Genomic DNA, 14,158 nt, shown 5'->3' on the forward strand with positions numbered 1-14,158 from the left:
ATTGAGAGATGCCAAAGAAGATTTGCAGTTCATGAGAGAAAATATAAGAAGCATTTTACAGGCAGCAGGTTTTATAATCAGGTGAAAGGGATGTACTGAAAACCATAATTACAGTAAGAGAACAGAGTAAGAAGATCCTGGAAGTATGAGCAGCTAGAGAAGGCTTCAAGGAGGAGGTAAGGGCTTAAAGTGAGCTTTGACACATGTCAGGGATTTGGAAGTGATGTGGGAAGGAGGAGGCATTTCAGACTTAGGGAATGAGCAATGGCGAAGAGGGGAAGCTAGGCAGAGGGGAGCGGGAAGAGATAACTGACAGGCGGTTTGGGGCTGGGAGTGTGCAGTGGGACGAGAGATTGCGGCTCTAGAAGAATGCAGGGTGAGTCGGGAGCAGCAGATAGCAGGAAGGTGCGGATCACGGGCGCATCTTGCTGGGTTTGCCCAGCATTTTACAGGAGCTGGAGCCAACATCCTTTGTCTGTGTCAAGGTTTTGGTCTGGCCCTAGACCTTGATGCTACTACTTTAAAGAGAAGCAAGAGGTGCAGCCTTCAAAGGGAGCGACAGTGGTTCGTTCGTTTGGGGCAGCAGTTCAGTTGGAAAAGTATTTATCAACTGCTCTCCATACCAGGCACCGTGTTCGGCACTAAGAATGCAGTGAGAAGGGAGTGCCCGGTGAGGCAAGGGAGACCGGCCCACGCAGAGCCCTTCACGACACACACGTTGGCTGAGCGCCTGCCACATTCCAGACCAAATCCTAGGAACCACAGTAACCCGACAAAAATCCTTGCCACGTGAAGCTGACATTTTATTTACGCCTATGTAAAATAGATAAAATGTCTGTGTCAGATGCAGGCTGTGCTGTGGAGGAGGAGCCAGGCTCGGGAGTGAGAGGGGCAGGCTGCAGTTTTCAGCTTTCAGTAGGGTGCCAGAAGAGGCCTCACTAAGGAAAAGACTGGAAGGACGTCGGGAAATGGGGTCAGGCGCAAAGGGCCTGAGGCGGGAGCGTGCCTGGTGCGTCCACAGAGCAGGAAGGACCTCACCGTTTCTGGAGCGGAGGAGACAAGTGCAGGACGGTAGGAGATGAGACCAGAGAGAGTGACAGGGTCAGATTTTGTGTATACATAGGTATTTTTTAACACTTTGGTAAGGTATAATTGATATATGGTAAACTGCCCACATTGAGTTTTGACATAGGTATACACCCATGGAACCATCACCACAACCAAGACGATTAACAGATCCATCTCTCCAAGAGATTTCTTGTGCCAATTCCTATCTTCTTCCTACTCTTTCCCTGCCCCCAACCAATCTGCTTTCAATTTCTAGAGTTTTATGTCATACAGTGGGATGATATAGTATATTCTCTTTTTGTTTGGCTCCTTTCACTCCGCATAATTACTTTGAGATTTATCCATGTCGTTGTGTATCAATAGTTCACTCCTTTATAATGCTGAGTAGTAGTCCATTGTCTGGACATACTGCATTTTGTTTATTCATCACCTATTGATTGACATTTGGGTTGTTTCCAGTTTCGTATGACTGTATACAAATAAAGCTGCTATCAACATTGGTTTACCAATCTTCGTATGGACATGTGCTTTCATTTCTCCTAGCTAAATACCTAGGAGTGGAATGGCTGGTCATCGAGTCGGTGTTTGTTTAACTTTTTAGGAAACTGCAAAACTTTTCCAAATTTTCTGTGTGATGTTGCTGTTTTACATTCCCACCAGGAGCGTGAGTTCAACCTCCTGTATGTCCTCGCCAATATTTAGTATAACCAGTCTTTTTAATTTTAGCCACTCTAATAGGTGTAGGTATATCTCACTGTGGTTTGAATTTGCCTGTCGAAGAACAGTGATGTTTACCATCCATATACTTCAGTAAAGTGTGTTCAAATTGCCCTTTTTTAAAATTAGGTTGTTTGGTTTCCTATTAAGTTTTTTTTTTTTAATTAAATTCAGTTTTATTGAAATACATTCACACACCATACAATCATCCATGGTATACAATCCACTGTCCACAGTATGATAACATAGTTATGCATTCATCACCACAATCTATCTCTGAACATTTTCCTTACATCAGAAAGAACCAGAACAAGAATAAAAAATAAAAGTGAAAAAAGAACACCCAAATCATCCCCCCATTCCACCCCATTTGTCCTTTAGTTTTTATCCCCATTCCTCCACTCATCCATACACTAGATAAAGGGGGTGTGATCCACAAGGTCTTCACAATCACACTGTCACCCCCTGTAATCTACATTATTATATAATTGTCTTCAGGAGTCCAGACTGCTGGGTTGGAGTTTGGTAGTTTCAGGTATTTACTTCTAGCTATTCCAATACATTAAAGCCTAAGAGGTGTTATCTATATACTGCATAAGAATGTCCACCAGAGTGACCTCTCGACTCCATTTGAAATCTCTCAGCCACTGAAACTATTTCATCTCATTTTGCATCCCCCTTTTGGTCAACAAGATACTCTCAGTCCCACGATGCCGGGTCCACATTCATCCCCAGGAGTCATATTCTGCATTGCCAGGGAGATTTACACCCCTGGGAGTTGGGTCCCACGTAGAGGGGAGGGCAGCGAGTTCACCTGTCGAGATGGCTCAGTTAGAGAGAGAGAGGGCCACATCTGAGCAACAAAGAGGTACTCAGGGGGAGACTCTTAGGCACCATTACATGCAAGTTTAGACTCTCCTTTGTGGTAATGAGCTTCGTAAGGGCAAGTCCCATGCTCGAGGGCTCAGCACATCAAACCGCCAGTCCCAATGTTTGTGACAACATCAACACCAGTCCAGGTGAGGATGTCCAACACGTCCGCACCTTCCCCCAGATCCTTGGGGCTGGGGAGGGGGAGGCTGTAAATATATTTTTTATTATCTGCCCAAATTACTGTAGGATGTGTCACTATTTCACTCCAGCCTATACTAACCTATCGTATCTCACTTCCTATTCAAAGTTCCATGCAATTGTGGTGTTTGAACAAATCGACTGTAGAGTTGTACCATTTAGAAAATTTAGATCCTGTACCAAATAGATATCTATTCCCTTGGTCTCATATGGAAGTTGAAGTTTTTAAAACACAATCAGTTTCAACCTTTACCCTTTGGCCTGGTTTGCCCTGGTCTTAACCAGACCTGCTTCATTCATATCACTAATTGAAGTCTGGGATCTTTTTCAGCTTTTTTTTTTTTTTGACAGTGGCTGTATGCACTAATACTGACATTCATATCTGCCGAGCTCTAGCTCTGAGTTTCAGGTGTCTCAGAGATAAGCATTGTTCCAGAGACCAATCAGGTTATACGCTAGGGGATCAGCATCTCAAAGTTTAGAGATAGGCCTTACAATTCAGGGATAGAGTTAACTGCTGTAAGGGCTTACAATCTAGGGACTATTACAATTATTATGTCCACGTTAGGCTATGTTCTAAGATTCAATTCTGAGTTTACACATTGTAGTTAGTCCATATTGGTGAGACATCATCCCTCTCACCATGTTTTCTCCAACACTTTTACTCCTATATATATATTTTCCTACAATTTTATAGAGTTATATTCACATACCGTACATTTATCCACAGTGTACAATCAGTTGTTCATGGTATCATCATAAAGTTGTACATTTATCACCACAATCAGCACTTGAACATACTGATTACTACAAGAAAAATTGTTTTTTTTTTTTTAGCAAAAAGAAAAAAATGATAAAAAGAAAAATAACATGTCATACAATACAATATACTAGTAAGGACAGCAAATAACACCGCTACCAAGAATCCCATATTCCTCCCCTATATCCCTGTCTGATATATATGTCTAAGAACAATGATGTTTACCATCCATATACTTCAGTAAAGTGTGTTCAAATTGCCCTTTTTTAAAATTAGGTTGTTTGGTTTCCTATTAAGTTTTGAGAGTGCCTTATATATTCCAAATATGTTCTTTACAAGATAGATAATTTGCAAATATTTTCCCCCAGTCCATGGTTTGCCTTTTCCTTCTTATATATTTACCCATTTTGTTACCATTTCCAATGTTCATTCCTTTGTGTAGCTACATGTTTCTACCTGTTACCATCTTCCTTCTCCTGGAAGACTTCCTTTAACATTTCTTGTAATGTTGGCTGGCTGAAGATGAGTACTTTCAGCTTCTGCATTTCTGAAGAAGTCTTTTTTTGACTTTTGTTTTTGAAAGTTATTTCACTGGGCATTCGATTCTGGGTTGAAAGGTTTTTCTTTTGAAGCTTTAAAGATGTTGCTTCACTGTCTTCTTATTTGCTTATTTGGGGCCATTTTTTCGTCCACTTTTTTCTGTATCTCACTGTTTATTTATCTCCTCTTCTTTGAGGATGCCGGTTACACATATATTAGGGCATATGACGGTGTCCCACCTGGGTTTCACCTCCCTGCACCGTGGCTTGGAAACTCTCTAGGCAGTAAGCTGGGGCAGTCGTAGGGCTCACCTCTCGAGGGTCTCTGCTCTTTGTTGCCTGTGATTTAATGTCTTAAAAACTGTTGTTGCATATATTTTGTCTAGTTATTTTGTTGTTTTAAGCCAGAGAGTAAATCTGGTCCCAGTTACTCCATCTTGTCTGCAAACAAAAGTCCAGATTTTGTGTATATTTTGAAGATAGTTTTCTGATAGATTATATGTGGATTGTGAGGAATAGAAAGGAGTAGAGGATTAGTCTGATCTTCCTACAGTGGTCAGAGAGAGTCCAAAAGGTAAGACAGCATGTAGACCATGCAGGGACATTCACAGGGTGGACAAGAAGACAAGGCCTTAGAAGGAGAGCAGGGTCCAAGGCACCAAAGTTTGGAGGCAGCCAGGGTATCCCAAGGCTAGTGAGTGTCCACTCTGCTAGGGCAGAGGCCAAAAACTAGGGCCTGTGAACCAAATGTGGTCCTTGTGTCTTTGGTTGGGTCCCTTCTGCGCATGTCTTTGTGAGGGTTTAAATATTTTATTAGTCGCCCAAATATAACAAGATCTCACATAAAAGAAGCAAGTCTCTTACTTCTCTTGAAGATAATCAGAAGTTCTGGGAACCCAACTCCACATTCTTTCATGGCACCCATCAGCTGGAGCTGGGAAATGGGTCACCTCCTTTAGTTGGGCCACTCACCCACCCATCTTCCAGTCTCCGCCTCTGCAGCGCCCCCAGCTTGCTGCCCTGATTCATCTTAACTCCTTGGCCAACGCAGACATTGAGTTGTGACTTCAAAGCTAGGGCATTGGTTCCCAGAGGTAAGGCAGATTACGCTTGTGAAATATCAGTGCTTTTTTTTTGCCAACTAAACCTTTTCTTTACTCTCTCTCTCTCTCTCTCATCATTCTGTTCCTTTATACTGAATTTATGTGTTCTTTCATCTCTGTTATTTTTTCTTTTCCTTCTCCCCTCAGCCATCCAACTCCATTCTGCTTATAACTTCATTCTGCTTGTTTATACATCTTTATTCAGTCCCGCTTATCACCTGATTTTGACATTCTTGCGTCTTTTTCAAGCTCTGTTTTAGTGTCTCCCCCCTTTCCTGGGCATCCTAAGAGGGAAACACAGTCTTCTGTTCTTCAGTTTTCCCTCCTTTCATTATGTTTGTGTTTTCTTCCTCCTAACATAATTCGTACTACTACATACCCATACACAAAATGTCTGTTTTAAAGTATGAAACGTTGTAGTTTTACTATTGCCAGTGTAAAATGTACTGTTGGCATCGAATCATTTGACAAGCGCACATTTCCCATCTCACAGGTCGGAGTGTCACAGGTTTCTATGCATATACTCCCTTCACCCTTTGCGCTGTCATTAAGGAATCTCTAATGCTTTTACATACATGTACTAGTATGTTTTTCCATCTAACTTTATATGGTAAAGACTTTCTAGCTTTTCCCAGCCATCAAATGTATTTCTGAGGCAGATGAGATTTACTTTATTCTTGTCCTTTATCAAGGTCATTAAGAGGGGAGCTAAATTTATCTCTCTTTTTATTGTACGCAGCCCACAGTCTCTCACCCCTGTATTCTCTCTCAGATTTCCCATTTACCCCCTGTGCCGGTTTGGATGTAGTATGTCCCCCAAAATGCCATGTTTGTTGATACAGTCTTGTGGGGGGTGACGTATTAGTTTTGATTAGGTTGGAACCTTTGGATTAGGTTGTTTCCATGGAGATGTGACCCACCCAACTGTAGGTGATAACACTGATTAGATCATTTCCATGGAGGTATAGCCCCGCTCATTCAGTGTGGGCCTTGATTAGTTTACTGGAGTCCTATATAAGAAGCTCAGACAGAAGGAGCTCACTGCTGCAGCTTGCAGAGACATTTTGGAGATGGCCTTTGAAAGCAGATTTTTGCTCTGGAGAAGTTAAGAGAGGGCAAACACCCCAAGAGCAACATTTTGAAGAATGCACAGGAGCTGAGAGAGTTGCTGGAACATAACCCAGGATCAGCAGACACCAGCCCCATGCTTTCCCAGCTAACAGAGGTTTTTCGGATGCCAATGGCCTTTCTCCAGTGAAGGTACCCTATTGTTGATGCCTTATCTTGGACACTTCATGGCCTTCAGACTGTAACTCTGTAACCAGATAAACCCCCTTTATAAAAGCCAATCCATTTCTGGTGTTTTGCAAAATGGCAGCATTAGCAAACTGGAACACCCCCCTTCGGTTCCCACCACCACGTCCCTCCATCAAAGCCTCATCTGAAATATTGCAGTACCGTTCTCACTGACTCGGGTTTCGGACCTCTCCCTCCTGCACCTCTGACATGAGCAAAGAGCAGAGCCTTGAGGGCCTCAGACACTTAATGGATAGCAGATGAAGAAAAAGGAGCAAAGGGGCCAAAAAGCCACTCTGCTGGAGGTGAGAGGAAAACCAGTGCTCTGCTGGGTGGGGGGGTGGGGGGTGCTAGGGAATGAGAAGGGCGGGACAGTCCCCCTTCCTGTCTGCAGGCCTCTTGGGTCTCTGTTAAGTGGAAATGAAGTTTGTCAGCTGAAAGTTAAATGCCCACATTTGCGAATTTGTCACTTTCTAGAAACTAGATTCAGAATTTTAGCAATGAGAGTATTTCCAGACTTGAATTGTAAAAACAAAGAAAATCTAATTATACAGATGAAAGCATGTAGATGAATAGTTATATGATTGTGGGTTAAGTGATGATGTTGTAACCTTATCACTGGAATCAGAAAACATTTTGAAAGAGATTTTTAGATTTAAATGATAGAAATGTTAAATTATGCATTTCAAAAAAAGTCACCATAAACAGAATTTTAGAACCAACAATAAGCTGGGATGGGGGGAATTTTACAAAATATATGCCAGATAAATACCTTAATATATAAAAAGCTCTAAGAAATCAACAAGAAAAATGAATACAATAGAAAAATTGGCAGGGGTATGCACAGGAAACTCTTAAAAGAAGAAATAAAAATGGCAGTGAATGAATGAAAAAGGTTTACCTTCTAGTGATCAGATTGATGGAAATTAAAACAATAAAATGAGATGGTGTTTTTCCTTCACAAAATGGCAACATTTTTCAAAAATTAAATGCCTAGTGTTGATGAGAATATGGGTAAAGGGCTCCCTCATACACAGATGGTAATAGTATAAAACTGATCCATCCTTTGTGAAGAAGAATTCAGTAATATGTTTTTTAAAGAGTTTTCAAAACGTTTATGTCCTTTGACATGATAATTCTACTTCCAGGAATATATTGTAAGCATGCTTGCAGAGATTCAGCTAAAAGGCTGCTCCTTTAAGCAATGTTTGAAAAATAGAGGGGAAAAGAAAACTAAGTATCTAGGAATAGAGGATTGATTAAATTATGTATCATTTATATAATGGAGGATTGTATAGCTATTATTCATACTCATTTTATTATAGAAATATTTTTAGAGACGTAGTAAGATGTTTATGATACATTGTTTTAAAAGACTACTATAAAAATTTTATATACTATAAATAAACTATAAAACAATATACTTCAAAATATCAGTACTTATCTCTGAGTGGTGGACTTTTTTCTCTCATTTATTGTGTATATTTTCTAATTTTCCCATTCAGTGTATGTTGATATGCATTACTTGATCATTTTTTTTTAAATGAATGCAATTTCAGAAATTTTCTAATCTAGCTCATTACACTTAAAGAGACCAAGGTCTCAAGAGTCACACATGGAAAGTGCCTGAACTAGGACTTGATCTGGCTCCAAGTTCTGGGTCATTTGTCTTACACGTTGCTTTGCCCAGTAACTCTGATTAGAGAGTATTTGCAGGCAGGGATTTCAATATGTGCACATTTTTTCTCCCCAGTAGGTAGATCAGTATGTGACCGCATAGTAAACATGCAGGGAATATTTTTGAATGGGATTTCTTGTGGGATCTGGCCCAGTATTTTTATAAATCTCATTTTTCACACATCACATACACTCAAACAGTAACCTAGTTTCTTATAGTTGAGTAATCTTCCTGAGCAGATTTTCCTTTCTCTTTTCATCTGCTGTACCTTTTAAAAGGTCCTCTCTTTTGTTTCTGTCTTCCCCTGGCATCTCTTGGGGCCACTTCCTGAGGAGACCCCAGAGAGGACAGGTGTGGGGTTATCCATGTCTTTGGTTAAGACGACATCTGCTCCCTCTGTCGGCATCTCCGCTGTCCCTGCAGAGGCGAGCTCTCCTTGGCGGGTGTACACTTGGCCATCTCCTCTCCTCTCCCTCTTATCCCACCCCTCTCTCCCCTTCCTGGCAGGCTTTGTCATGGTTCCTTCCTCTTCTTCGTCTGAAGTATCTCCCTTAAAGACGCTGTCTGATGCCCCCTGGAGCTCCGTCTGGTCAAGCCCCCCGCCCCGGCCTCCCTCCCCCGGGGTCCTCCCGGCTGCTCCGTTTGCGTCTCGGCGCCGTCCCGGTCCATGGCCCACAGCTCGTCCTGCATCTTCTGCACGTGAGGATCCGTCTCGCTAATTACCAGCTGCTCTTTCTCCACCACCACCCCCTTCCCTTTTCTATTTTTCTTCTTCTTTTTCGTCCTCTCACTTTGTCTTGCCTTGTTCCTCCTCTGAGATCCTTTCCCCACCCTCACTGGCCTCTGTGGAGGTTTCGGGGGCCTCCTCTCTGTGACTGGCACCAGCCTCTAGTTGAGCTTGTACTGCTTTTTCTCATTTTTATCAGGACTTAAATTGGGGCATGTGTTACATACTTCCCCGAATACACACAGGGACTGAAATGACACACACTTTTGTCCCTAGTGACATTCTGCCTTTGCATAATGTATCTACACTGTTTTACGCTCATCTTTCTTCATTTGCTCTCCTGAGCTTCACTTGCAGCTTCTCCATACAAAACCAGCCTTGCCTTGGTAGCTCCACTGAACAAATGTGAAATCAGGAAACATGGCTTGACAAGGGATCTTTTCCCCCTTTTGTGTAAATGTTTCTATATGAAAAGCAGTGCAGCAATGTACTTAAGATTGGGTCTGTCCCAAAAAGCTAAGGTGCTCTCTAACCTCCCCCTGGCACCAGGAAGGCTCTTGGGCAATGGCGGCTCCTGCCCACTCTGGCCAAGACGCTCCAGCCATCGCTTTGCTCAGAAGGGATCAGTGGAGTTGACGTCGCCTTCACCAGATCACCTTCTTTCTCAGGCCATGCCTTGGTTTTTAGGGGCAACCAAGTGTTAAGTCCCTTCTGTTAGAGGAAGGGCAATAACATTTCTGTTTAAGTCCAGCTCCTCATCACTGGTCAATGAGTAAGTGCATTAAGAGCGTCTGGTTCCACCCCACTGGTTAGCAGCAGCGCCCTTACTCCATGGTCTCTAAGGAGCAGCTGCTGCTTTCATCTGCGTATGGGTTCTTGATTTCTTATTAATGGTATAATTTGTTTTCTTTCACATCTGCGTCTCGATGCACAGCTGGTTAACCATCTCTTGGTCAGTCAAAGACGAGGCAGATCATTTTTGTAGCTTCATTTGAAAAATGTAATAGCTAACCCAGTTGTAAAAGTAGACACAGCCATAGATTAAATGAAAGAATTCTTCATAAAAAGGCCCACATGCCTTCTGGTCACTAATCCTGAAGCATTGTCCATGACAGTTTCCCGATGGATGGAGAATTTTATAAACTGATCACCTGTTCTTGGTTTCTGGAACTTGCCCAGGTGTTAGAGTATTTAGTTTTCTGTATTCAAGAGGTGCATTTCTTTGTACTTGTCATAACTTGTCCCTGCTGGAGCAGGCCTGAAACAACTTCTCATGATCCTCAATGATGTTAATGGGTGCTCAAGGGACAAACTAGAAGATGGGTCATTCACACTTCCGTCTGACCTGGTCGTTTGTGTGGGGGTGGGTGGCCCAGGTGTTCCATTACCTGTGCTGCTGCTTGGGCTGAGGTTTGGCGGCAGCCAAAAGACAGTGTTCGAGTTCACTTAGTACATCCTGTGTACTTTTCTCCCTATAGAAGAGCTGAAGGAGAATGAAGAGACTGAGGACCATGTGCACAGAAAGGAAACGACAAATTCAACCAAACGGAATTTCTCCTCAGAGTTCAGGATTTGCAGATACTGAGGAAGAAAGGAAGGATCTGGTACTTCTTGTCCTCATGAAAGGCAGGAAAATTAGAAACTGGTTGTGAGAAAAATAAATGTGGCCTTTGAATTTACTTGTCATAAAACATTGTGATTGTTGTTGGTCGAGGTGTTAGTACTTGTATTTATTAGTAATCATAATAGAATTACATTACCAATGTGGGAAGACCAATGAAGACTAAAAAACATAATTGTTACTCAGCAAACTTGGAGAAAAAGTCTTTGTATCATTAAGATGTCCATTAAGTAATCATTTAATATTGTTACATCTGTAATGCGGTTACAGGTGTGACGTTATGCTCAGAATATGAAGTATCTGCTTTTGAAATTTAACTTTATTTAAAACATAAGCAGCTTCAGAATATTCTGTATACAAAATGGTCCCAGTCAGAAAGATATCTTTACAAGGAAACCATTTGCTTTTTAGCATTTAATTTTTGTATTTGTTTTGAATGAATCATATGTAACTAGAATTAATTTTTGGCTAGATTGGCAACAGTGTTCCAAATTTCTTTACTTTAAAAAATAGTATTTCATAGTTAAACATGTAGGTGATTTGTTTAATATTTGTTTATATTGTTTAATATTTATTTTAGTCTTAATAGTTGTTTTAAAGTTATAACATGGCATTATTTATTTCTATAGTTCCAGAATGACAGTGTTATTACTATGTGAGTATAGATTTTGAAGTGTGATGTAATAGAAAATTCATTTTTTGGTTTTTCTGCTCATCTCTCCATCTTTGTCTGCTATGTGACTATGAGTCTGTTGATAAAATATTTAACCCAAAAAGGTCAAAACTGACATAAAGTTAGAAAACCTCATTTAATGATTCCTTTAAAGTAAGAAGTGAGAGGAACAGGGCTGGTTACTGAGCTGTGAAGTTGGCCCAGATGTATACCCAATGTGCAGTGTCTTCTAGTAAAAACATATTTGGCTCCTACTCTTGCACATGTTTGGAGGCATGAAAATTGGCAAACACTCCTCTGCAGTGTAGAACTTTAAATTTAAAAAAGGCATTTTGAAAGTGATGGTTGGCACTGAGGACTGCTGAGGGCCCTGGTGAACACGGAGGTGGCCCTGACAGCACCCAGCTCTCCTGTTCCAGGTGCCGACATCCCTTGTACTAGCCTGTTATTTCTGTCTTGGGGATGCACTTGACAATATAAAATAAAAATACACATCTCTCTATGGTTTCAGTTCATAGTGTTGTGACGTGTTGAGTCTCTGTAGTAGCCATTCTAGTGAGTATGAAATGGTATCTCATTCTGGTTTTGATTTGCATTTCCCTGATGGCTAATGATGATAAGCATCTTTTCATATGCTTTTTGGCCATTTGCATATCTTCTTTGGCAAAATGTCTGTTCAAGTCCTTTGCCCATTTTTTTATTGGGTTCTTTGTCTTTTTGTTGTTGAATTGTAGAATTTCTTGATACATTCTGGGTATTAAACCCTTATTGGATAAGTAATTTCCAAATATTTTCTCCCATCTTGTAGGTTGTCTTTTTCCTTTCATGATAAAGTCCTTTGATGCACAAGAGTTTTTAATTTTGAAGAAGTCCTATTTGTTTTTACTTTTGTTGCTTGTGCTTTTAGTGTAAAGTCTAAGAAACCATGGCCCAACACCGGGTCCTGAAAATATCTTTCTGTGGTTTCTTCTAGTTGTATAGTTTTGATTCTTATATTTAGCTCTTTGATCCATTTTGACCTTGAGTTAATTTTTGTGTATGGTGTGCAGTAGGGGTCCACCTTCATTCTTTTGCATATGGTTATCTAATTTTCCCAGCACCGTTTGAAGAGACTACCTTTCCCAATTGAGTGGACTTGGCACCCTTGTCAAAAATCAATTGCCATGGATGTAAGGGTTTATTTCTGAACTCTCAATTAGATTCCATTGGTTTATATGTCTGTCCTTGTATCAAGTAACATGCTGTTTTGATTACTATAGCTTTGTAATAAGTTTAATAAGTTTTAAAACTGGGAAGTATGAGTTTCCCAACTTCATTCTTCCCCTTCAAGATGGTTTTGGCTATTCGGGACCTCTTACCCTTCCAAACAAATTTGATGATTGAGTTTTCAACATCTGCAAAGAAGACTGTTGGAATTTTTGTTGGGATTGTGTTGAATCTCTAAATAATTTTGAGTAGAATTGACATCTTAATAATATTTAGTCTTTCAGTCCTTGAACACAGAATTCCCTCCATTTATTTAGGTCCTTTTTCTTTCTATTAGCAATGTTTTATAGTCTTCTGTGTACAAGTCCTTTACATCTATAGCCAAATTTATTCCTTGATATATGAATCTTTTAGTTGCTATTGTAAATGAAATTTTTTCTTGTCTCCTCTTCAGATTGTTTATTACTAGTGTATAGAAACACCACTGATTTTTGCACATTGATCTTGTACCTTGCCATGTTGCTGAATTCCTTTATTAGCTCTATTAGCTTTGTTGTGGATTTTTTGGGATTTTCTATATTTAGGATCATGTATCTGCAAATAGGGCAAATTATACTTCTTCCTTTCCAATTTAGATGCCTTCTATGCTTTTGCTTGACTAATTGCTGTGGCTAGAACTTCCAGTACAATGTTGAATAACAGTGGTGGCAGTGGGCATCCTTATCTCATCCCTAATCTTAGAGAGAGAGCCTTCAGTCTTTCTCCATTGAGTATAGTGTTAGCTGTGGGTTTTTCATATATGCCCTTTATCATGTTGACAAGGTAACTTCTATTCCTAGTTTTCTAAGTGTTTTTATCAAGAAGGTGTGCTGGATTTGGTCAGATGCCTTTTCTGCATCAATTGAGATGATCATGTTTTTTGTGTGTTTTTTTTCCTATCATTCTGTTAATGCGGTGTGTTACATTCATTGATTTCTTACATTGAACCAGTTGCATATCTGGGATAAATCCCACTTGATCATGGTGTATAATTACTTTAATATGCTTTTGCTAGTATTTTGTTGAGGATTTTTGCATCTATATTCATAAGGGATATTGGTCTAATTTTCTTTTCTTGTGGGATCTTTATCCGGCTTTGGTATTGGGAAGATGCTGACCTCATAGAATGAGTAAGGGAGCATTCCTTCCTCTTCAATTTTTTTGGAAGAGTTTGATCCGTATTGGTGTTAATTCTTCTCAAAATGTTTGATAAAATTCACCTGTGAAGCAGTCTTGTCCTGGGCTTTTCTTTGTTGAGAGGTTTTTGATGACTGATTTGATCTCTTTACCTGTTACTGGTCTTTTGAGAGCTTCTATTTCTTCTTGAGTCAGTGGAGGCAGTTTGTGTGTTTCTAGGAATTTGTTCATTTCATCTAGTTTATCTAATTTGTTGGCAGACAGTTGTTTACTGCGGTAGCAGTTGACTCGTCTGGGGGGGGGTGGCGGCCGGTTGCTAAATCCTAGGCTCTCGGGATTGCTCGGAGGGTACCGGCGGCGGGGGCTCTTTCCCGGAGGCGAGGGCGAGGCGGGGGACTAGGCCCGGTCCCCGGCGGAGGCGTGCAAGGTGTGGAGGGCGGCGAGAAGGAACAGGCGGGACACGTTTCTTTTAGGGTGAAGAAGCCAAGAGAGTTTATTAGGGGAGAGTACAAGCTTATATCGG

At 40.8% G+C, this 14,158-nt stretch overlaps 1 protein-coding gene across 2 annotated transcripts in view; it reads left to right on the forward strand.

Moving 5' to 3' along the window:
• Positions 1–11,818, forward strand: part of AHI1 (Abelson helper integration site 1) — a 259,799-nt gene extending 247,981 nt beyond the window's left edge. Inside the window, exon 22 of one of the 2 annotated variants that reach the window (XM_037842195.1) lies at positions 10,438–11,818. In XM_037842195.1, coding sequence (XP_037698123.1) covers positions 10,438–10,446 — 9 coding nt within the window. In that variant the 3' untranslated portion in view covers positions 10,447–11,818. The remainder of the gene's footprint in view (positions 1–10,437) is intronic. The other variant, XM_037842193.1, reaches the window with a different exon arrangement.
• The last annotated feature ends 2,340 nt before the right edge of the window (positions 11,819–14,158 follow it).

Source organism: Choloepus didactylus, chromosome 7 (genome assembly GCF_015220235.1).
Source record: "Choloepus didactylus isolate mChoDid1 chromosome 7, mChoDid1.pri, whole genome shotgun sequence".
In the NCBI taxonomy this organism is placed as follows: domain Eukaryota; kingdom Metazoa; phylum Chordata; class Mammalia; order Pilosa; family Megalonychidae; genus Choloepus; species Choloepus didactylus.